Source organism: Cyclopterus lumpus, chromosome 22, assembly GCF_009769545.1.
Source record: "Cyclopterus lumpus isolate fCycLum1 chromosome 22, fCycLum1.pri, whole genome shotgun sequence".
Taxonomy (NCBI): Eukaryota; Metazoa; Chordata; class Actinopteri; order Perciformes; family Cyclopteridae; genus Cyclopterus; species Cyclopterus lumpus.
Window position 1 is genome coordinate 13358500 of NC_046987.1, and position 23759 is coordinate 13382258.

The 23759-nt window shown below is 39.2% G+C and overlaps 1 protein-coding gene across 1 annotated transcript; it reads left to right on the forward strand.

Annotated features, from left to right (window-relative positions):
* The first annotated feature begins 4956 nt into the window (after nt 1-4956).
* On the forward strand, nt 4957-21727 carry LOC117725342 (brain-enriched guanylate kinase-associated protein). Its single transcript, XM_034525456.1, has 6 exons — nt 4957-5039; nt 6452-6613; nt 8478-8544; nt 15207-15314; nt 17486-17569; nt 20192-21727. The coding sequence occupies exons 1-6, from the start codon at nt 4969-4971 to the stop codon at nt 21725-21727; spliced, it is 2028 nt and encodes a 675-aa protein (XP_034381347.1). The 5' UTR covers nt 4957-4968.
* Nucleotides 21728-23759: the final 2032 nt, after the last annotated feature.

Genomic DNA, 23759 nt, shown 5'->3' on the forward strand with positions numbered 1-23759 from the left:
AACAATGCGTTGTCATTTAATTTATCCCCAGGAGCATTTTTGTGTTGGAAAACAGGATTATGGTTACACGGCCCGGCAGTGAATTCAAACCTATTTTCTGTATGGTTCTGAACTGTGTTTTACATCATGGTCAGGTACGATACTTGTGTCTGTTACAATACATTGCGTTCCTAATTTAAACCATCATCACAACTGCAGTTAATCAATGCAAATTTTATCAATGCGAGATGATTTGATATAACTGCAAATAAAAGCTGATACTTCAGGCGTTCATGATAAGAAGTTTGAGTGCTTTAAAAGTTGTATTAGTTTCAAGGCCAACAACTTCCTTCTACACACTTAATGTTTAGTCTCTTTTTATGTGTAGATAAAATACAGGAGAGTTAAAGTGCATGGTGCTTGTTGCTCAGTACCAGTTATTGTCTTCAGGCAGCAAACTGTGGTGACTAGTCATCATCATTTCTCTGGTGACTTAATCCACAGAGCTGTTTTTCTGGCCGCCGGTAGTGGAGCATGCACAAGAGACTGTTGTATTTCTGGAGTCTTTGCATCAAAAGAAATACACAACTCAAGTAAAGCCTCAACCACTGTGGCAGATCATACCAAGAAAAAAAAATTGTTAAATAATGTTGCTAATTATCTATCACAACTTCTGTTCATGGTTGGTCTCTTTTGGCTTGAGGCTGTTTGAGTCCTCCTTTTGAGTTACGCGGCATTTGAATGCATTTTTTGAAACTCGGGTCTTTGCAGTTTTTTCCTACTGCATTACTTTACATTATGGTAATTGCTGAGGTCTGGGAAGGCAGTGGCATTGCTAAAGAAGCTCGGCCAGTCAGACAATCTCACAATCGCCCCCGTTAGCCCAACTTCTTTGGAAGAGAACAGAAGGCAAACGGTAAAATGATTACTCATCACAGCTTACGTTTTGGTTTAACTTTACTAAACTTACTGTAGGTGTCCTTCGCAACGAGGCAGTATTACCAACATTATGGATGTGTTCACTTTCCATTTTCCTGACAAATAAGGTGGTGAGACACTGCCGCTGTATTGCGTTTGACTTTCATACCGTCGATAGATTCACAATTTCACAGTTTCACAATCTTTCCTTCCCTTTAAGTAGCAATGTTTGTGCGTTACCAAATCTTAAAGCATAGTTGTAGGGTCTACCAAGTGTTAACATGGAAAGTGTAGTTTTTATAACCAAACTACATTTATCTTGGCCAGACTTAGTAACAACCCAGAGTGCCCATGGTTTGCCTTAAACGTTATAAGTTACACTATTATATTTTTTTACTGATTAAACAAACAATATATAAAGTGTTAATCAGTGAGTTTTACATGTAGTGGAAGGCAGATTGTGTTCCCGTTGAACACAGCAAAGCTAGCTGTTTCCAGTTGTTACCCTAATGGTAGCTAACTGGCTGCTGGGTGAAGCTTTACATTAGTTACTGTGCTGACATGAGCGTGGTACCTATCGTCTCACATAGCAACTGAGTGTATTCCTTCTTTTCCCTTAACAAAGTAGTTTATGTGCTCAAACCTAAACATAAACATTAATGCTGGCAGGTGAGAAAACTAATAATATTTGTTATAGCTTTGACGCCTCTGACAAACATGTTTTTAGAGGCACCAGATCAGAGACATTCACATGAGTCAGTATATGGAAGAAATGACAAACTACCTTTTTTTGTTGGGAGAATTTGTTGAAAGTGGTTTAGTGGCTGTTAGCTCGTATGATCTCTTGCCCCATCGGACTTCTTTGCAGCATCGTCACCATGCACCCAGATATCAGCACTTGTATTATTTTAGGTGGTTCAATGTCATCATAACCATTAGAAATTATAGCCAGAGCAACAAAAATTACACCAACGTCAATCCCAAAGACTGGGTCGGGACCCACTGTGGGTCGCAGGAGATTCTTTTAGGGTTGCCAAATAACTTCAGTCTTTTATTTAACATTTATATCTGCAGTACACCATTGGGATACCTGAGGGAGGCTGAATGTTTGTATTGTTCTGATAATTGTAGTTTATTTTTAAAATTGAATCAAATATGAAAGGCTAGCATATACATTTGTTTCACTGGTGAGAAGAAATTAAAAGAATGAGATAGCATGTTAACTCCTGAATGCATTTAGTCTCATTTATTAAGTATTTAACATATGTATATAAATATTTTAAATAACAAATGCATAAATAAGGTTGTGATTTATCGAACGTATATCTTTGAATTTTCTTGGTTAAACTATTCAAGATAATATGAGGTAATGCAGAAATGGGAGTGAAAATGGTCAGGAACTTTCAGTTAGGCAGAAATTAACTTATCTCATGATTTAAAGATAAGGCCTATTATGAACAGGGTAATGATGTTTTTTCTCCTTTTTTTATTTTTATGGACCCATAAAAAAATGTAAGATGGAACATGAAGGCTTACTGTTTACAGTGGATACGGAGATTGCATCTCTGTGAGCTGCTCACTTAATAGCAGACTTCAGGAGGGATGGCACAGATGCCATTAAAGTGTAATGTCCTCATTTGGTCATTGTGAATAGTATATCTGGTAGGCAGTGGCTACTTTGCTCCCCTCCCGTCGCTCACTTCTAGTAAATCAACCTGCGGGCACCATTAGGGGCTCCCTATTGTAGAGCCAAGATAGATGCTTGCTGGTTGTGACCTTTAGCGGGTTTCACATTAACCTTTTTTCTAAATTATACTGGAGTCACATGACGTTGGTATATGAAAGAGAGAAAGTATCCAGGCAGTGTGGGAGGTGGAAACTGCCTGAAGTAGTTTACAGTCTGCAGCATGACAACAAACATGTGTTGTAATCCCTGTAGTGTGCATTGTCTGATTATTATGACAGTTGTAACACATTGGGAACGTTTTTTCAGGTAAACAGGGTTTATTCATGTATACATCCACACTAACAAGTATAAAGAAACACTGTAGAGAGGAAAGTGTGCTTGATTTACATATCTGTTGCTATTTTTAATTTCTCTGACAGTGTAGAAACAGCAGTAAGCCTATCATGTGGTTCTCTGAGGATTTAGATTTGTTTCTTCATGTGGATTTTGTTTACCTTGCAAAATAACACCTTGAGGTCTGCTGTTTATCCCTTTGGGGAAGGTGTTAAGCTACAGTGACAGTACAGTGTGTTGTAGGTGTGTGGAAATGTATGTACATGGAAATGTATGTACATGTGAGGATGGGTTCTATAAACCACACTTCTTTCTCCTTCCCTCTGTGACTTGCAGATAAGAAAATGGCGACTGCCACCATATTAACATTGTTTCCAGAAACTGCCATTGTTTCCTGAGCCAGTGTTGAAGGGAGATTAAAAATAATAAGTAGTGCCATTAGAAATTGCGACAGGCAACAAAACATTTGTTTAAGTCTGTTGTTGAACTGCTAGACTGCCACTCTGCAGGAACTGATAGGTTATGCTGCTGGTCTCTATTTATGCATTATGCTTACTTGGCTTTTAAGGACAAGACATAATGGTGTTTATAGGGTAAATATAGGCACTTGTGGAAATGTTTGTGCTCCAGTTATGTTATACGTTTGTGGTGGTATAATGACAGTTCGCTAAGCATCACCCCCTTCATTTATTCTTTATTGTTTGTATTTTCAAGCATTAAGCTTCACTTTAAACAGATGTGTTTGGCAAACATAAAGGGGTTGGCTGCTGTTGCTGGGGTGAAAATGTCCAACAAAGAACACGTCAGACCACCTCATGTTAGCCTAAACTGATATCATCCAGGACCTGCTTCCACACAGTGAATACATATTACACAGGGGTTGTGCTAGTTGTGAATGGAACTTTAATTTAACCCTAACCCCACGAAATAGTCAGCTAATGAAATGCTCCTCGGAAGTAATGCACGGTTAGGTTACTGCAGTAAACTAGTTAGCTGGACAGGCTAATGTGTGTAGCTCACATGGGAACAGATAAGCACAGTGTTTAATCCATTCCTTTTACTTTTTTGAAAAGACACCTCAAAAACTCTTATTGCTTTTACTTTCTGGCTGCTTCAAAATGCGACGAAATCTAGAGCTCTCTTAATAGATTTTCCATTTTCAGATGCAATTATTTGACATTTTATGGTTTGTAACATCACAAAATAATAGCTAATGAGCATTTATATCAGCAAGTGCCATTAAATGCACTAGCATAAATAAAGTATTATCATTATGGCATCAAATGCTTGCTAATGACAGGTAATTAAGTCTTACGGTACAGGAGACCTCAGTTTAAGCCCTGGCCCTAGAGATGATGAACGATGGAAATGGAAACCCACGCAAATTCATCATAACACTGATTTATTGAGGAATAACCTCTCTGGTTAGCTGGTAACTCACTATTTCATAGGCTCCTGCAGTTTCTGGTGGCTACATTCAATTGTTCCCAATAAGAGAGAGGTAAATTATGAAAAGGAGGCTCAACTGATATTATATTTTTCTACAATCAGTGTTGGAGTTTTCTTTAGCAGTGTAACTAGTGTTAGTTATATTTAAAAATGTGTGGAGATACTTGGGTGGGATGCAGAATTGTAGGGAGAAGATCTTTGTGCATTTATCTTTCAATAGGAAGAGCAGAGTCAAGACGTGCAATAATTCAAAGTATTGCATGCTATTTAAGTTTGTTTACTGAACTTATCTAATAGAGCACCCAGCTGTGCTTCGTCATACCAAGCAGGCTCATTTTCTGAATGCACCCAAAAATCTCTGTTTTTGTCTGGAGTCAACAGAACTAAATGTGCTGCTAAATCTGTGGGACTTCAAAGCTGTTTTTCTCTGCTCTCTTGCCAGGGTCATCACAGATAGCCAACTCCTATCTGCCTCCCCAGGCAAGACTTAGAGCTTTCACTGTTGGTTTGTGGTTAAAGTTCAAACTTGGCTTCAACATCCAGCAGACCAGCAGCAGCAGAGGCAACTATACACACATGAAAGCCGAGGCAGAGAAAAAAATATGAAAAAGATATACATTGGCAAAACTGCCCTCAAAACACATAGAAATGGTTGCAAACATCAGAAAAGAAGGTAAGATGAGTCAGTCTGGGGAGAGTTTTAAACTGTAAACATCAGCCTCATTCATTCATTTTGACTAAAGGAAATGGATTCTCATAGGGAGGTCATGACCATTAAAAAGCCATTAAAAGCATAATGTTGCATCTATTTATTTCCATCATTCATCTTTATATCTCTTGTCTTGTATCAGCTTACAGCTACATCCAAGTTGACGCTCTACTGCATTTAACCAATAACAGTCATGGAAAAAGTATATTGTTATTGTTTATTTAAAGTCTGTTTGAATAAATATTAACTCTTTGATGACTCATCCATCTGTCTGTCCAACATTTAAAAAAGAACAATTTTCTTCTTTGTAAGAGAGAGATTTACATTTGCATATTTTTCAAATGTGGTGCATATTTGTGGTGTTTTTTTCACACAACTAGATGATTATTTACTATTTTAATGTCAGTGTCTAGCTTCATGTCTTATTTTTGCTTGGCTACTTATATTCAGACTTCTTAACGATTGATGAAGACTGGATATTTGGAGCTTTTCAACCCACCCAGATATTAAAGGTAGTCCATCCTTCGTATTGACAACACAGTCTGTACGTCTTTCTGTGGATAACATATTCTCCTTCTTTATTGCCGGCTTCCTAATTGAGGCTCTGGGCCGAGGTGGACTAGGAGGTGCACTCATTGCGCCTGCTGGTTGGCAGCAGCAAACTTTTCTGTGAGCCAAGTATCCATCAATCTGGCAAAATGCTAAATCCCCCAGGGCTCACACAGCCCCTGCTCGCCATCTTGAGCCTTCCAACATCCCCGTCCATTCATTCAGTCATTCCCAGTGTGTGTGTTTTCATCTCCCACACTCAAACTATTGCTCCCTGACTGGGATGTTATTGCTGGTGATGAGGGTGGTAGTGTTGAATCAGTGCTATTGTGGCCTCTCCCTCACTTTCTCTAATGCTCTTTCTGTCTTTTCCACCTTCTTTTAAAGCTCACTCGCACACAAAACTGTGGTCCATTTTATATTTTACGCTTCTATGAATCACCTATGGTCTGTGTCTGGAGGCAACACATATTTTCCTATTCCTTCAATAGGGGGTTGTGTAATATAATTCACCAGTGCACCTACGGGAGCTCCTTTCCCAGCTTTGCTCCCTCCCTATGAATGGGAAATGATTAGTATTCATTCTCCATGCATCTCCTCCTCCCCATTGGACCTACTGTGTTCCCCCTGCCTGAGACCTCTCTCGCTTCAAACTGAATTACACTCGAGCTGCACTTCATCCCGATACCTTTCTCTCTCTCACACAAACACTCTTTACTTTTCACTCTAATGGCTTTTCTCTGTGTGTTTGTGTCTTTTCTCCGCAATAAAAGTATTTCAGTTTCGTGACTGTGTCCTCCTGTTTTCTCTCTCTGCTGCACGTTCAGCTCTTTCCACGACCACAAGGACGACCTCCGTAAGCGACTGTCGTACACCACCCACAAACTAGAGATGGTGGAGACAGAGTTTGATTCCACTCGGCAGTACCTCGAGACGGAGCTGCGTCGGGCACAGGAGGAACTGGAGAAATTTACAGAGAAACTACGCAGGTGTGTGAGCACATGTCCGTGACTCTGTATAGCAGAACTGTAACTTCCCCACCAGGAAGAAACCCAGCAAAGCTGTGTTGTGTCCACGAGGAAATTAGGTGATAGATGAAGAGGGTGTTCACATGCATGTCATTAAAGGCCATGACAGTGTTACTCAGCTCATTTGCAATCCACTATCCTAAGTATTTAAGTCGATATTGGTAGAGTGCACACCTCCACCTAATGCTGACATTCAGTGCAGGAAGTAATGTTCACACTGACGGGCATCTGATAGTGTGCAGGAGACCAGTGTTCATACAGACCTGTAAAAAGGGAGAGTTAAAAAAAGAAATTGTCCAGTGATGCTCATCTTGTCAGCTATTATAGTTGCAACCTTTTAACTTTATTAATTAATTTCTTTCAATCATTTTATTTTCAGTTCATACCGGTTACATGCTAACTAATAAGTAATACAGACTTAGACAGAAAACATACACGAAAACAACACAGACCTAAATCATCCTCCCTCGAACCTGCTATAACAATGAAATATTAATGAATATTTTGCACTTCAGTCTTCGGGGCTCCCCTGGGTATTTCTGAATCCTCAAGGTGTCGGAAGCCCCTCCTTCTTTCTTCTGGTTGGATATTTAATTACCATCTACGTGCAAGTACAATGTGCTGTTTAAATACACTTTGAAGAAGCTGTATTTAATATTCTGAACATTAATATTGCAGCAAACAATAGTATGTCAAAATAAAGTGGAGCAATATCTACCTGAGCAGAGAATACAGTGTGTTGATATCTGAGCATCTTGTTGACATATCCAGGACGGCGGTGTGTGCTTTTAGTACATGTTTGTGCATGTGTGCGTGACCCACTGCTTAGCTCACACTGCTCTCATACAGTGGTTACAGCTAATAATGCTGTCGCGGAAGTGTAGCGTCCGCCCTAAACACTGATAGTTCTGTCAGCCCTTTCGCCGCAGTTTGCACTGTTAGCTAAAACGGTGCTAAAGCTGTCGAAAGCCGTCGAGAGGCAATCGAAATCTCCCAATCTGGGATCTTGCACCTTTTGAACTCATCCCTGAAGCTTGGAAAGCAGACGGTGTGGTCACCTGGCTCGATCTGAGTGTGATCGTCTTAGGCTATGCACAAATTCAACCCTTTTTCGTTATGATTGGCACAACCTAATCCCAACCATCTTGTCCTAATCGTATCCATCTGACTGATAGGCAGAGCTTGTTAAAGACGGAGAGTGGTGCATGAAGTTGTTGCTCATGATTTTGTTTGTTCTCCATCAATCAGTGAACAATTTTCTTCCCTGTGCCACTCTTTCATCTTCATTTACGCTCCCCTTGTGCCAGCTCAAATCTCTTTCAGGTCTTTGTTTTATTATTTTTCTGTGCTTCTTGTCTCCACTGCCCACTCTCCATATCTTTCCGGTTAAGGGAGCCATAAATGTTGGTTCATCAACACTCTCTCTGTTAGTTAATTTTGAAAATGAATTACTGAACTGAGAGGTGACATGATAAAAAAAAAAACGGGAACAAGTGAACAAATAGAGAGGAGATGTCCTGTTCCATTAAGTTGAGAGAATTAATAGGAGAAATACAAGAAAAATAAACATCTTAGTCTCAAGCTGTAGAGTCAGTGCTAACTGTCTGTATAAACAGACAGTTAGCACTGACTCTACAGTATGTTTACTGACATCCCATCATACAATATTTAGATTTTATATATCATATATATATATATATATATATATATATATTTATATATTTTATTTTTGCTGTATGAAAAGTAAAATACTCATGAATATAGTTTTCATGTGTTGTGGTTTGTATTAAAATCAGGCCATAATGATCCCTCTCTGTTCTTTTAGAATCCAGAGTAGCTATGCAGCTCTTCAGAGGATCAACCAGGATTTGGAGGACAAGATGCACAGGACGGTAAGAGACTAATCCCGAGGTGTCATGTCTGCAGTTTTAACCGCACATTGTCTAAAAATGTCCCTTTAGTTTTACCGAAAAAAATCTGAAAAACGACCTCAACCAAAATCATACCTTGTGTGGTAAAAGTCAAGTGTAAGAAAACATTTACGTCACACATGTTGACTGATACCAAAATCTGATACCAAATGTTTTCTACATGCTACACAATTACTTTTTTTCAACATGCTATACTCTGACTTTTTTTCGACGTACTATGACAAGCTGTACTATGACTTTTTTTACATTGTTTGCTCAAAGGAGTTATGCTTTGTCTCGTAGTAGCGCTTACTGCTTGTGATAATCGTCATGTACTAATGTACACCATGAACATATGAGACATATTGGTTTTGAACTGCCCTTGGGATGAATAAACATAAGTCTGTCCATTCTTGGTTGAAGGCTGTGGTTGAGCTGTCCACTGAGTGCCAAGTGAAATAACTTCTCTGACTCATGTACTTCTCCGACTATTAGGTCTCTCGCCCCGTCTCTCCTGTGTGTGTGCATAGATTTTTTAAACTTCTTATATGACATTGCCTACTATGACTTTTTCAGATTTTTTTCCGACATACCACACTATAACTTTGTATAATCTTTTTCAACGCACTATACTATACCGTGTAGTATGTCATAAAAAAGGCTTTATTAGGTTTTGTATAGGATATTTATGCCATAATATAATATATTATGCTATACTTTCTATGACATACTACTACACTAGAATATTTGTATTAAATTGATATTGCTTTTTCTAGCATAAAGTACTATAACTTTTTATTTAATTTCTCATGATATTCTACTACGACATTTTGAATGTAAAAGTGATGACATGTCTTACTCTCTTTGCTCTCTCTCTCTCTGGTCTAAGAATAACAACGACTACTATACTCGATTTTAACTGTTTAGCAGCAGAACCTCTCTCATCTTTCTCAAAGCCATTACATGATCAAAGATAGGGAGCGCAATCAATGACCAAACTAATTGTTCTTACCCGCCATGCAACCCCTGTTAGAAAACCATTATAGCCAACTGCTGTTCTGGTCACCTCAGCAGCAGCACATCAGGCCAGGTTCCCTGAGTGTTCCCCCCCACACAGCCTCTGCTTTAGTATTTATCAGCCAGTATCAGAGCAGAATATGAGTCGGCTTAACAGCAATGTCCGATCTTGTGATTTACAGTATCTTGATTAAAGTGGATTGTAATCTCATCAGAAGTTTGATCCATAGGGCTTGTCTGCCAGCATACACACTAATGTAAAAGGACTGCGTGAAGTTGTTGTTGAACCACCAGCAAGTTGCAAGAATATTGATGACAAGCTGATATAAAAAGGCATCAGCTGATTTTCATGGTGCACCCTACTTTACCGTCCATTTCTATTAAAAATGACAAAAGGAGTTAATTCGTTCATCAATAATTTGACATTTCAGGTTATGCATGCTTATTCACTACGATACTAATAATCAGACTTGAAGATTGATGTCACTCACATATTTGTTTAAATGTATTTGTATTTGCAAGTATGGGCTCTTATAGCCAGGAGATGACTAGCTTAGCTTAGCATGCAGATTGGAAGTAGGGGGAAATAGTTTGGGACACTTTATCTGTTTCTACTGCAACCTAAAAAAAATAAAAAAATGCTGTGATTAATACATGATCATCTCGTCCTCGAACATAATACAAGCCTCACACTTTAAAATATAACTGACAGAAGAAAAAACAACAACAAACACAACACACATCTACTGTACATCTACATTTTTTCCTATACACATGTTCACAATCCATAGACACTAATGGGAAAAAGTATAGGTGTGTGTCCCATTGGTAATTGTTAAATGTATTACTTGAGATTGTATAACTAAAAGATACCACTATAAGTAATTTATCATTTGGGTGAACTGACCCTTAAAAGTGAGCTATATTTTGATTTGCAGTAGATAATGGAGATTTGCTGGATGAATTTCACTGTGTATTCATGCATGGTGGTGGATCAGTGAGGCGTGAACATTGTAGTAAATCAATCAAGACATGAAATATAGTGCTGTATGTTCCAAAGACAGCCATTCAGAACAGCATCTGTATTTGCAGCCTTAATTATTTTGTGATGCTCCAATATAATCCGTCTTGCTTTGTCATATCATGAATAAACTGAAAGCCTAAAATGGATCAGTCCTCTCAATGTACAAACAGGTCATTGTATTCTGGTCGTGTGAACATTATTTTGAAAACCGTTGGCATTCAAAGGGATTGTCCGTCTAACAGCCTTAGTGTAGCAAATCGGTCTTTCATGGCAGGAGACAGTATGTGATTATTATTTTTTTGAGGCAGAGCTCATTGGGATTGCCATTTCTTTTGATGTCATGTCATGCAATGACATTTCGAGGGGGAAATATGTTCCTTTGTTGAAGTCTGTCCAGGAAGGCAGGCGGTGACAAAAGCAGCTCAAATCAACTCAGACATGTAATTAAAAGTTCTGAAAGGCCCGAAACTTACAAGGTCAACTGAAAAACAGTGAAGAATAAGATTATTTCATAAAGAGCAAGTGATTAGCACCTGAAACAACTGACAGATGCACATTGTGATGACATTGGAGTAACTGTCTACGTTTTGATCTCAAGATAAACAGTGCTGCATATGAAGCTGTTTGTAAAGATGAAATGACACAAAAACGTTGTTGAAATATAACTCTGGCAATGTCAGTGACTGATTAGTTATAGCTTGGTGCCTGTGAGACTGTTTCGTAAGAGTTCAAATTAATCCTGGAGCCTCTTCTGAAGTAGTGCTGGTGCAAGCAAGAAAGGACATATTTGAATATAACAGTTAGTCAGGTCGTCTTTTTATGTGTTGCCCAAAATATACCATTACGACTGCATAAACTACAAGTAATGAAACTATAATTACTACTCATACTTTTAATTATGTAATAGGCTATTCTATATGATATAGACTTTTTAATTATATATTTTGTATCTAATTGTTTAGATAATTATTTTCCCAGATGTTGGACTGTCCTGATTCAGGAGCTGTCCATGGTGCTGGCCATGGAACTGGCAGGAAATTCAAGTCTCACTACCATCAGGAGTGTCAACACTAAACACAGTCCTTAACATTCAGAAAACATTATATAAATAATATATAAAATAAAAAATGAGGAGATGCAGTAATCGATCCTCTTAGAGATCCCTCTTAAAGCAGGAAACAGAAGCAACGGAAACATCAAGAAGTTAGCATTAAAAAACATTAAAACTCCGAGCCAGTGGTGGAAAGTAACAAGGTACATTTAGTGAAGTACTTCACTTAAGTGCAATTTTGAGGTACTTGTCATTTATACTTCTATTATAACTTGCATTACTTTGCAGATTTAGATTAATAATACAAAATAAACTATCATGTGTGCATATATGCATAGGTAAATAGATCTAGGGTATTTAAAAAAATATAACAATGTATTGAAAAACAATAACCTAAATATTAGAGAATAAAGCTGATTAAAATCAGAAGCAGCCCAGGCATTGAATCAGCAGCAAAGATGAGAGTCAACAAATTGTGTAAACTATTGGGACAAATTCAAAAATGTTAACTTGTTGTTCCCATACATTTACCAAAGATTGTATTCGTAGAGAACAATATATGTGACGTATTATTTATTGTACTGTATATACTCCAGTACCTATAGAGATCGATCACCATTACTTTTTTATTGATTATTAGTCAGTTTTGTCATGAGTATGGAATATTTTGCACATGAGAAAGGTCTATTGAGTTTAGAGATAACACAACTCAAAGCATATTATTTTCCCTCTCGTCTTTCGAGACTTTCGAGTAATTGCATCTCATGGGATGTAGGCATCATTTGTTGTAGAGTGAAAAGGCTGAATCTCCAGCAGAATATTAAATCAAATTGGGGGTGTCTTGGACAAACGGACATATTTCTCATTCATTGTATACACTGTACTCTCAATTCAACCAATTTTTTAATTATTGTTTTATTCCATTACATATCTGCATGATAGAGGAGCGAACTGGCCCATTTGTTAGCCGAGTCAGGATTTAAATGTGTGTTTAAATGTCACAGTCATCTAGTTGCTGAGTAATTAAGAGAAACGTTCATATATTTATGATCAAAAGACAAAAACAGATTGTCAGTGAGTCTCAGAACTACCGTGTGGTGGCAAACAATATCCCGCCACCTCTCCTGAGTCAAACTCCTTATGATAAGATAGTCAAATTATTCATTTTCCTCGATGCTGTTATATGTGGCAGCAACTGATAAGAACGTCTTGGTGACAGCTTGTGTATCTAACACAGTGTGACTAGAGGAGATAGCAAAAGTCAGTCTGCACAGCTGGGATTCTTCCGCTGGCCATGAAGCTATAATTAAAATGACACGTCCTCCCTCTCTCCAAAGTACAGTACAAGATCATGTTCATCATATTAGGGCTATAAAGATTGTTAATTTTTAATCCATAGACTACATAGATTTTGCTTTTAAACATATGTAAGTGAAGTATCAGTTTCTAAGAAGATCTGAGCGATTACTGTATGAAAGTGTTCAAAGTCAGCAGCTAAAGGAATAGGGTAATTGTTGCTGGCAATACACTAGACATTACTCCATGTTTGAAAAGCATTTTTTTTAGAGGGATTTTAGAGATAAGAAGAAACAGATATTAAAGCTGAACCTGCTTGATGTTTTTCTTTGGGGGGGATTAATAAGCAGAAAGTATTTTGCCTTTTACTAATATAAAAGCTGCGCTATTAAATATTTTGACATGACCAACCTATCAACTCACAAACCTTTTTGTCTACGAACCAAACCTCAAAGCAAAAAAGCAAAAACAAACCGTTGCCAATTTCCCAAAAGGGTAATATGTTTTTGTAGTTTTGGCCATGGTTACCCATCAGTAATAATAACATTGTATGTCAAGGTAATTGCTGAGGTCTTGGAGGGCGGGCCAAGAAATAACTGCAGGTTCTTTTAAGGCAACATGAATCAACATCTTTACATTAACAATGGATCAAATGACTCGTGAACCCACAGATAATTATGACACAACTTTGCCCCAGCACTACAGAGAAATGGAGAAGACATAATACTGGTGTAAGTAAGATTTGGATTCAGGTCAATGACAAGTGATTTATGTCATCTGTGGGTTTCTGTCTGTTAACTTCATAATATTGGTGTCCAATGTTGCCTTTATGGCATAATACCTTCAAATAAGTTGTTTTCTTTTACGTCACTCTTGTATATTAATACGGCATGGAACCAATATATTACATTACAAAACTATTATTAACATCTGAGTGAGATATTATCTTTGATCAAAGACAGAATGGGGCGCAATTACATATCCGAGCATTAAAGTTCCCTAATGTGGTCATCTGCACAATCAGCATCAGAAAATGTGAATATAAATCCAGAGTAATGAGCTGTAGAAAGAGTGCCAGGAAGCTGCATGTCCCCAAAGTTGAATAATGAGATCCTAACAGAATTTAAATATCAATGCTGGCCTATTGCTTTAACTGACATTAATTACCACCTATTAGATTGGCTCTGAAACCCTGTATTTCAAAACAATCACCGCCATTGAGAGATTACAAGAGAGAAGGGTAGGAGGCCAAGCGAGTGCTCAGAGCTGTATCATTTGTCAGCTGGAGTTGGTGTGGCAGTTTTCACGATTATTAGTGTGTGTGTGTGTGTGTGTGTGTGTGTGTGTGTGTGTGTGTGTGTGTGTGTGTGTAAAAATATGTCCAAATAAATAGAGAGAGAGAGAGAGAGAGAGAGAGAGAGAGAGAGAGAGAGAATAGGAAATAAATTAGTTTTTTTAGCCAACAAAAAACACTACTGGCCCCTATAGAAGCTGCGATGTGAACTGCAGCTTACAGTATAAAGATGTGGTACATAAAAATGTCGAAAACAGAAATAGTTGAGCAAGAAATGTTTACTCAATCAAATCCGTCGCATTAGTTTCATGGGCATAAATGTGACTTTTAGGCTGAAAAAGGCTAGATGAATGCATCATGATTGTCTGTGCTAAATCGCATGACAGTGTGGCAGACAGTTGTCAAGATTACAGTGGGCAGACAGAAAGACAGAGGAGCCAACTAGATGACATCGCCATCATTAGACTCCACGTTACTGGGGCCGAAATGTCACTCCAGCACAGTCATTTTGCATTTCATTGACAGTATTCACTGAAAATGGAACAAGTTTCATTTATCTTTCTCACTCTCTCCCTCTTTGTTTTTCTCTCTCCTTTTTCTCTCCCCCTCTATTTGTCTATCTCCCAGAGTAATTGATATGATATGAGCGCTGGCAAGTGTAATCTTCTTTTAATTAAGACCTGCTGCTGGCTCCGTCTTCAGACTGATAGTGATTTACGGCTCGTGTTCTCTCATTTTTCTTCCCCTCCTCTATCATCTTATTTTTCTTCCGTTGCTCCTCCAACTTTGGCTCCCTCCTCTTCTTCTCGTTATCGCAATTATTTGCTCTAACCTTTTACTTCCTGCCCCCCACTCATCATCTATTCGGTCAACCTCTAACATCCTTTGTTTTTTTGTTATCTTATGTTGCTTTGTTTTTCAATTTCTCTTCTCCTTTGTCAATTCTCTCTCTTACACTGCAGTCCCAGCACCATGAAGAGGAAAAGAGAGCCCTCAGCCGGGAAATCATCCTCCTCAACAACCACCTCATGGATTCGAAGATCACAATCAATAAACTCAGAGAGGACAACGTGAGTACCCAGAGCTGCATCATGTAAAATGAGCTCCGACTGACATCACTGTCAGCATTTTGCTCACTTGTACAAAATGAAAGTTCAATTGAAGACATGCCTAAATCATATTCTTCCTTTCCTAATGTAGGCAATAGTCTGGGGCATTAAGGCCCACATAGATTTGGGGCCCTGGGACAGACTCATTCAGTGTTCTTAGCACCTCTTCAACTCGTGCCATATTTCCAGCCTTCCCTGATAACTCACTATTGCTTAAAGACTCATATCCACAACATGTTTGCAACATTCTGGATATTTGTGCTTTAAAGAAAGTAAATATGAGGAATTACCTCTAAGCCACTGGGTTTTGTAATGATTATACCGAAATCAATGGGCATCCTCAGGACTGCTAGAATTTGGAGCTGCGGGGATCTGAGCTCAGGTGCATGTGGCAAATGGTTTTTCGACTGGGGGCTCCAGGTTAGGTTAGATTTTGTCTCTTTGTTCAATGTGGCAATTGTTAGCACTTCTGAGCGATAGAGTATTTTGACAATTCCCTACCTATTCGGGCCAGGCTGATTGGAGTCAAGGTTAATTTAGATTGCGAGGATAATTTGTCCCACAAGAGCCAATGGCAAGGCAGGCCTTTCTTCCAGAGAGCAAGCTTTGAATTGTCTACTCATAAAATGGGATACTTTTTTTTTTTTAAAGACCATAAAGAGATGGAAAAAGACCACAAGGAGATGCAAAATGACCACAGAGATAGAAAATTGACCACATAGAGAGGAAACAGACTACAAAGAGACATTATGACTACAACACAAAACAACTACAAAGAGATGCAAAACATCAGCAGCCTTGCTGTTTGTAGTCGTTGTGTATGTCTTTCAGTCTGGGTCAAGCTCCCTTGTTTTAGGGATAGTCCCATAATTCATCCACGCTTATTAAAGGCTATCTGACTGCACAAACACCGGGTTTTAACAAAGCAACAAGAAACTTTCATTACGCTATTCACGTAGTCATATAAAATATATACATTATGTTGAGTCCTCATCTTAAGACCTCCCAAAGACTGACTCGACAGCAGCTGGTGGCTGACATTCCCAGCATAACACACCACAACTCTCGTTAATTAGGACATCACCAAGGTCCCAGCAGTTCATTTGAAACGTCCACAGAAACTACAGGGAGTCCAAATGTCGCCTGGCATCAAAAAGTAAAGGAATAGTGATTCAAAAAGCAGTCGGTGTTAACTGGTGAGGGAGTTAAAACTGTCAGGCTCTGATGTAATGGGAAGTATTGTCAGGGCTGTGTAGTGATAGAGGCTCAGGGAGGCTACAGTGCAGCAAGAACTGACCTTTATAAGAGGATGGCTTTCACAGAGGAGGGAGGGTAAAAGAAAGGGAACTTAACCATATAACCACCAACACAAACATTCAGAAACGCAGAAAACAGTTCAACGGGTCTGGCGATGGATCACCCTCGCTTTGCTCTGAAATTTAAGTACAAATAAAAAAATCATCCATTAAAGAAAGAAAGTACAGCGTTGAGAGAAAATATTGGAGGTTGGAATGTGCAGATAGGGGAGTGCATAATAAAATTAACAAAGACTCTACTGAGCAGATATATTACACATGAAAAAAAGTTAGTGGTCGTATTAAGATCCTGCAATCCCCTGATGTAAAACTAGTGAAATAATATGGCCAAGGTAAAAAATACGAGCCAACTAATTAAACTCTACCAGCTTCAATGGAATAATGTGTTCCTTTTATTTGACGGTTCCCTAAATCAATTAATTGCCTGATCCAAATTGGCTACTTATCCCAATTTTCCAATTGAATATGAATACATAGTGTGCTGTATATTGTATGTTATACTATAAATGTCTTATTATTGAAAAATCCAGTCATGCCAAGCATCTTGTTTTTGTTTATACATCATGGGTACATATGTGTATATGTATATTTTGTTGTTGTTGTTGTTGCTATTATTAACAATACATTACTGTATCCTGAAATTATTTCCCCCAAAAGTCTCCCATGATTACAAAATAATTGAAATACAATTAGAAGGCTGTTTTGTAAAGTGAAAACACAATTCCTCTTGGTTAAAAGCTTACTTGAACCACCTTGGCTGCCAAAATTAACAAGAATAAATTTGGTGACAGAGGATAATCTTTCTGCCTCTTACAGGACCTGTACAGAAAAGACTGCAACCTGGCCGCCCAGCTGCTGCAGTGCTCCAAGTCTCACTACAGAGCACACAAGTTGTCTGAGGTGAGCTCCCCAACACTGCTTCAACTGCATAAATGAGTAAATTCAATTCTGTACTGCAATAAAAATGTCTGCATACCGTGGGACTTAAAAGTAAGTTAAAACCATTTAAACAAATGACTTATTGATTTATTTAATTGATTTACTAAATAAGACTAGATAGCAATTATTAGCGTTATACTTCCTCCACAAAAGCAGAAGGCTGAACACGGTCCAGAATAAGCAGCTTGATTAGGACTGTTAGCTAACATCAAGGACACTAGGGTTTTACAGCCCTGAGCTTGATGGATACAACTACATCACCCATCACTGAACTGTATACAGTTTAGCTGTATATAATTAGTCTGCTAATGAACTAGCCTTGGTGCATTGTTTCTGTAATGGAGAGAAGTTCCCGATGTTGTGTAAGTGTACCTTTTAGCCTTGGTGAGTGGTCTCCACAATAAGACGGAGGCACAGTGCTCATTGCCTCTTCAGTAGGACTGATGAAGGTCTGCTGTCTGAAGTGCCATCTGTCTTCACCCCGGCTTTGCATAATGAATGAATGAAAGAAAGCCTGTTCTGAGATGACACCCGATGCACAAAAGAATAAAGGTTATACTTTTCAAAAGGGCTGATAATTGACTGTAGTACTCTATACAAATACAGTTACTATTTAGATCATTATATATTCATCGGTTCTCATTTATAATTTTATGTAAGAAATGGGACAATGCAACTTCAAAAACCTCTAAAAGGATTTTTCATATAATTCTGATTCCACTTAAATAAACACAGTGATGGACAAGAAAACAGGCTGGAGGTTATTTGTACGAGATTATAATAACACTATGTAACTTTAGAAGAGCAGCAACCACTGCAGCAATACGTGACAGTTATGGGATAATACCAAATACAAAAAAAAGAAGAACATTGTAGAAAGTTAGCAAACTGAAAGTTAGCAAACTGACTTGATGCAGCACAAACCCTGAAATAAATATGACTTTACTATAATACCATGGCCAAATAGTTTTACTTTACAATACACAAGCAATGCTGCTTCTCCATGTCCACCCGTTTACAGGCTTTTGGTTGTAAAACAGGTCCCCTGGAAACGCTTTCCAAACTACTCTTGTAGTTTTGGCAATAGCATTAGCTTTTGCCAGCTAGCTACCCCACATCAAATTTGAAAGTTACCATGAAATAAGGGCTAGAAATGACCTTCGCTTTTTCAAATTTGTGCGTGAACTTGAAGACCCATTTTTAAAAGATCATTGCACATTTAGGAGTTGTTAAACATCCATTGTTATTATTGTACACTGCATATGTGCCTTGTGGACACATTTAACGGGCAGTAGTGGATATTAAGGGGCAGAGGCTCAGCAAAAAGTCAATTGAGGAAGAATGCATTTTACATCTCTCTCATTTTTAATAAAATAAGTTGGTTATAAAACATGGAAATGTAAAATTCACTCCATTAATAGAGTATTTTGAAGAAATAGCCTTTACAGAGAGACTGTGTATTGCTAGAATGATGAAAACTATAAGTACCAGGTCTATCACCATTAAACCACTTATTTCCGTAAATGGAACAAGACCTGCAGACGTGTGTGCTGTCACGTGGATTAACACTGTGTGACTGTTAATTAAGATTTGCCTTAGATAGCAGCCAATGCCGAGCTAGCTCACTTGGAGCACACACTGTATATCATTTTGTGTTCCTTCCCCCCACAGCCTCACCTACTTTCCATCTCCATTCCCTCCGAGAGAGGCAGTGCTAAAAATAGCTCAAACTTAAAAGATGCAGGTTATTTTATGCCGAGGCAAGTTTCTATTTCTTAACAAAGCCAAGTCAGTATTTTATCTTTTTTTTTCTATTCCCAGCTGGAAACCCGGAGCACAAGTTTAATTTGAATCTAAGCCGTTGTTTGATGGTAGACAGAAGAAAGAGGGAAAGAGAGAGAGGAGGAATAAGGGCCTCTTGGTCAATTAAGGCATTGGAGCAAGAGGAGAAAGATGACAGGATTAAGAAAGGGATGAGAAAAGAGAGAACTCACTGTGGCAGGAACAGTTCCTACTGATCCTGAGCAGCTTTAATAGGCACAAAGAAACCAGTCCGTAATTGACAGGAAAGTTTTTCTCAAACATTAGCCAATCAAACAGATAATGTGTCTGCCCCTGTTTTCCAATTACATTTTGTTTAAGGGAACGACAAAACAACAGAACAAAATGTTGAAAAAGAAAAAAAGAATTTTTTTTGGGAAAAGGAAAGCAGACAAACAATTCAATACACATCGCTTGTGTACAGCAATTCTCTGACAATTTCATTAGGGGGCCAAGAAGTGCAATTCCTCTGAGATACACAAACTGGTGTGAGCTTTGAATTTGAATTACTTTCTAAACCAGAACTATGGATTAAAAGCCTCTTGGTCAAATATAACTTCTGTGCAGACGCAGAAAGAAAGCATGTAAGAGATTCGAGTTGATTCTATAAATGATAACAGAAGAGCTGTTTTTTTACAGATCTTTTTTGGCTAGATTTAAATACTGGCTCAGCAGCTGTCTCAAAAACATCAATATATATATATTTGTTTTTATTTTCCAGTTATATCGAGCTTCTTTTGTCCCTTTCTTTGTCTGTTGAAGCTGCCGCTGGATTTCCAGGAACGCATCAGTTCCCACATGGAGAAACATAATCGGGGTAGCGGAGCCACCATAGCAATGTGCCACTCCAATTACTCTGATGCTGTGCCCACAGCCATAATTGCCAAGGTCCTGGCAAAGCCTGAACCTGGAAGCAGTTGCCCTGTGACACGCTCACCCAGCCCGCAGCCACAGGATGGAGACTTTCTTACAGCAACAGGAAGCACTGATCACCTGAACCGTCGCATTTCATATAAAACATCTGACCTGTACTGCAGCGATACAGCCCTCTACTGCCCTGAACGATGGCAAGATAGAGAGCGCAAGCAGAGCGTTGACCTCCATGGCACCGGTTTGGTCCAGCTACACGCCCAGAACTCCACTGACAGCAACCCAGATGAAGAGGCCTACCAATCCGGAAGTTTCTCCCACCATGAGCCTCCACCCTCCTTCCACAATCAGGATGACTTTGGCACTGGTAGCCTGCCTGCATCTAGTTCCTACTCCAGCTTCAGCCTTGCATCGGATGAGAAGGGAGGAGTTGGTGGTGGTTGTGGGCGCACTGCCAGCAGCACCTTATCCTCTTCCCACCAGGGTCTCTACATGGACTGGCGAGATGGTGGCAGTGGGGACTATGAGCGTAAAAGTATGTCCTCTTATGACAAAGACAGTCATAGTTTCCCCAAGTCTCTCAGCATCCAGCATATGGTGACCCCCAGGAGCCCGCAGAAGGGAAATTCAGCAGCGTACACAAGGACTGCTTCATGCTTCAGTGAACCATACCATTCCAGCACCCCTCGTCTGGCCTCCTCTCACAGCATGGGATCCACAATTGGACTCGGCCAGGCTCGTGGAGGAGCTCAGGACAGCCGAAGTGACATCCAGGTCCCTGAGGATGACCTAAGCAACCGCTGGAGACAACTGAGTGTAGAAGACATCAACACGTTCTCATCTTCCTATCGTGACCTCACAGGGCGTGTCTCTCCGTACAGTTTTTCTGAGCGCCACTTTGCCATGGGCCCTTCCAGTAAGGCAAAGGGGTTGCTCTACAGTAGCTTCCAAGAAGGAGATGACGTCTTCCACAGCCGTGTGCTGGACCAGTGTTTTGCTGTGGGTACCCCATCACCCAGCCGCAGTCAGAAACCTATGGAGCATCGGAAGCAGGAGAAAACGTCTGTGCTGTATAGAGCCAAGGAGGACAGTCAGGACTCTGAGTGTAGTTTGTTCCTCTCAGGGAGCTCCAAAGAGAAGGAGACTGGTGCCACGGCAGCAAGCAGTGCCAAGAAGGACTACGTAAATCTGAGTGCAGACAGCTCTGCTGAATCCTTACACCAAAGCTCCCTGGAAGCCTCAAGTCTTCAACACTACCCCAGCCCCAGGCCGAGTGTTCGGCCTCGCCCGAGCTCCAGCTCCGCTCTCAGTGTTGGTCCCGCACTCCCAAAGAAGTCCTCTCCAAGATACCAAAAATTTGGCAGCACGGGATTGACGAGGAAGGACAGTTTGACCAAGGCACAGCTCTACGGTACACTGCTGAACTGAGCAGAGAGCGAGAGAGCATTACATTTTATGCATGATGATGGCAATGACGATGACAATGATCTTACTGTACTGTACCGTATGTCTCAAAAAATCCCTGCACCGAACACATACGTGGTGTGCATGGGTATTAAGATGTTGTTGTCTTATGTATCTTTTAGCCAAGGCACGTTTCTTGCAGTCTGCAACACTTTTTCTATTGTGTGTCATGATATGGTGTAGCTACCTGAAACCAGAAATTCTGTATGTTTTTGTTTGATGAATATTAGAGCTAGTGGGACCGGTGGTAAAACTACAAAAAAGACCAAGCTACATGAACGTACTGTGCAATTTTCTCTTTTTTGTGTTAAGTACTGTTAGTAAAACCAGCAAAAGACTATTAGTGGTAGTGGATCCTGCTGACTCCAAGCTGTTAAAAAGATGTATCTCTCTGTTTTGTCTGAAACAATATGCATGCTATAAAATGCAGAAATAAGATGGAAAAACAAATTTCCAGCTAAATTATTTATCATTATTATTTATCAACATTATCTGTAATCCCCACTGACTACAAAGGATGTTTTATTTCCGTTTCCAAATTGGCTAGACAAGACATTGTATTTTATGTAAAAGCTATGTAATATTTATAGCAATACACTCAATTTAGATGGTGAGAGCTCCTTTCTGACGCTAGCAATCTCACTCTTTTATTTGAAACTTCCCTATAATCCCTATATATATATATATATATATATATATATATATATATATATATATATATATATATATACAATTACAAAACGTTGCCAGGTGAACAAGAACTAAAGAAATATACACATAGTAGAAATTGTTAAATAGGACTGCAGGATTCTTTCTGGAATTGTTCTTATTTTTGTATTAAAGTGAGGCTGCACAGTAGCTACCCTCATACCAAGACAACACACCTGTGAAATTGCCTTAATCCTGTTCAGGGGACATACTGGTCTCCATCACAACAACTGTGTACATACTGTATTGTCTGATGTAGTGTTACTTTGCGTATACCCTACTGTTACAGCGTGTGTTCTTCCTGTTAGACATAACACACACAAGGCCAGCTTCTTGGAAAAGGATTAAGTCCGTTCTTAGACTGGGGACATTTGTCAGTGGAGATCTCCATTGAAGTTTGTTTTTAGTGAAATACGAAGGAAGCTTAATCCCTGTCTGATAATCTGGTCCACGCAGCAACATTTCTGCACCGACAGAAACTCTTAAACACTGTTGGCGCTAGTTGCACAAACCAAAACAAGTGAGTGCTGGCTCTTCTCGCTTTTTAGGAGAGATTAATCTGAACATTCTCCGGACAATCTGGCAGTTCTGCAATGAATGCACAAAAAGTGTACCGAGAGGGTACTAAGAAACGACTGATTAAAGACAAAAATGTACAGTCAGCGTTTTTAAACCAGCATGCTGAATTAGACTATTTTAGAGAGAACACTGTGAAAATAGGCAAAGCATGTATATTTGCTTACATAGAAAGTGGCAAAGACATGCTGTCCCGTCGAAGAATTTCAACGATGATAATAAGCCTTACGTTAAAGAAAGACGTGCAGAGAGGTTGTCCTGCGGCCCCACAATCACGCTACCATCTCCTACAGTTAGTCGTATAGACGGGGACAAAACGACAATGTTCCAACATCTGTGCACCCTTTGGCATGAGAGTTCTTTGAAGGGTTTCTTCCTGCCTGCGTAGCTCTATAGATCTGAGCGGAATGGTGAAAAGGATAAGCTAAATAGTCAGAACTCAGCTTATTGCTTATTCCTCTCCCATTCCTGCACATTTGGAAACTGGCTTAAGGCTGTTTTTTTTTTAAAGATTTAAAAACTGCATCTCTTCTTTTTGACCTGGCATAGTATGAAGGTGAAAGTGCACCACGAAAAGTCTCCAATTGTAGTCCTATTTCATAAATGTATAGGTATACATAAAGATTGAAAAGGTTTGGAAGTAAATGTAACGAATGTACAGCGGGATTGACAGGATATATGGTTATTTTTGTTGTGGACATAATGTATAAAA

Bases quoted from the DNA above. Each gene is read 5' to 3' on its own strand.
- LOC117725342 (XM_034525456.1), top strand. From the start codon at position 4,969: ATGAAAAAGATATACATTGGCAAAACTGCCCTCAAAACACATAGAAAT. The intron at 5,040-6,451 runs GTAAGATGAGTC...CTGCACGTTCAG, and splicing joins TGCAAACATCAGAAAAGAAG to CTCTTTCCACGACCACAAGG. The intron at 17,570-20,191 runs GTGAGCTCCCCA...TGTCTGTTGAAG, and splicing joins GAGCACACAAGTTGTCTGAG to CTGCCGCTGGATTTCCAGGA.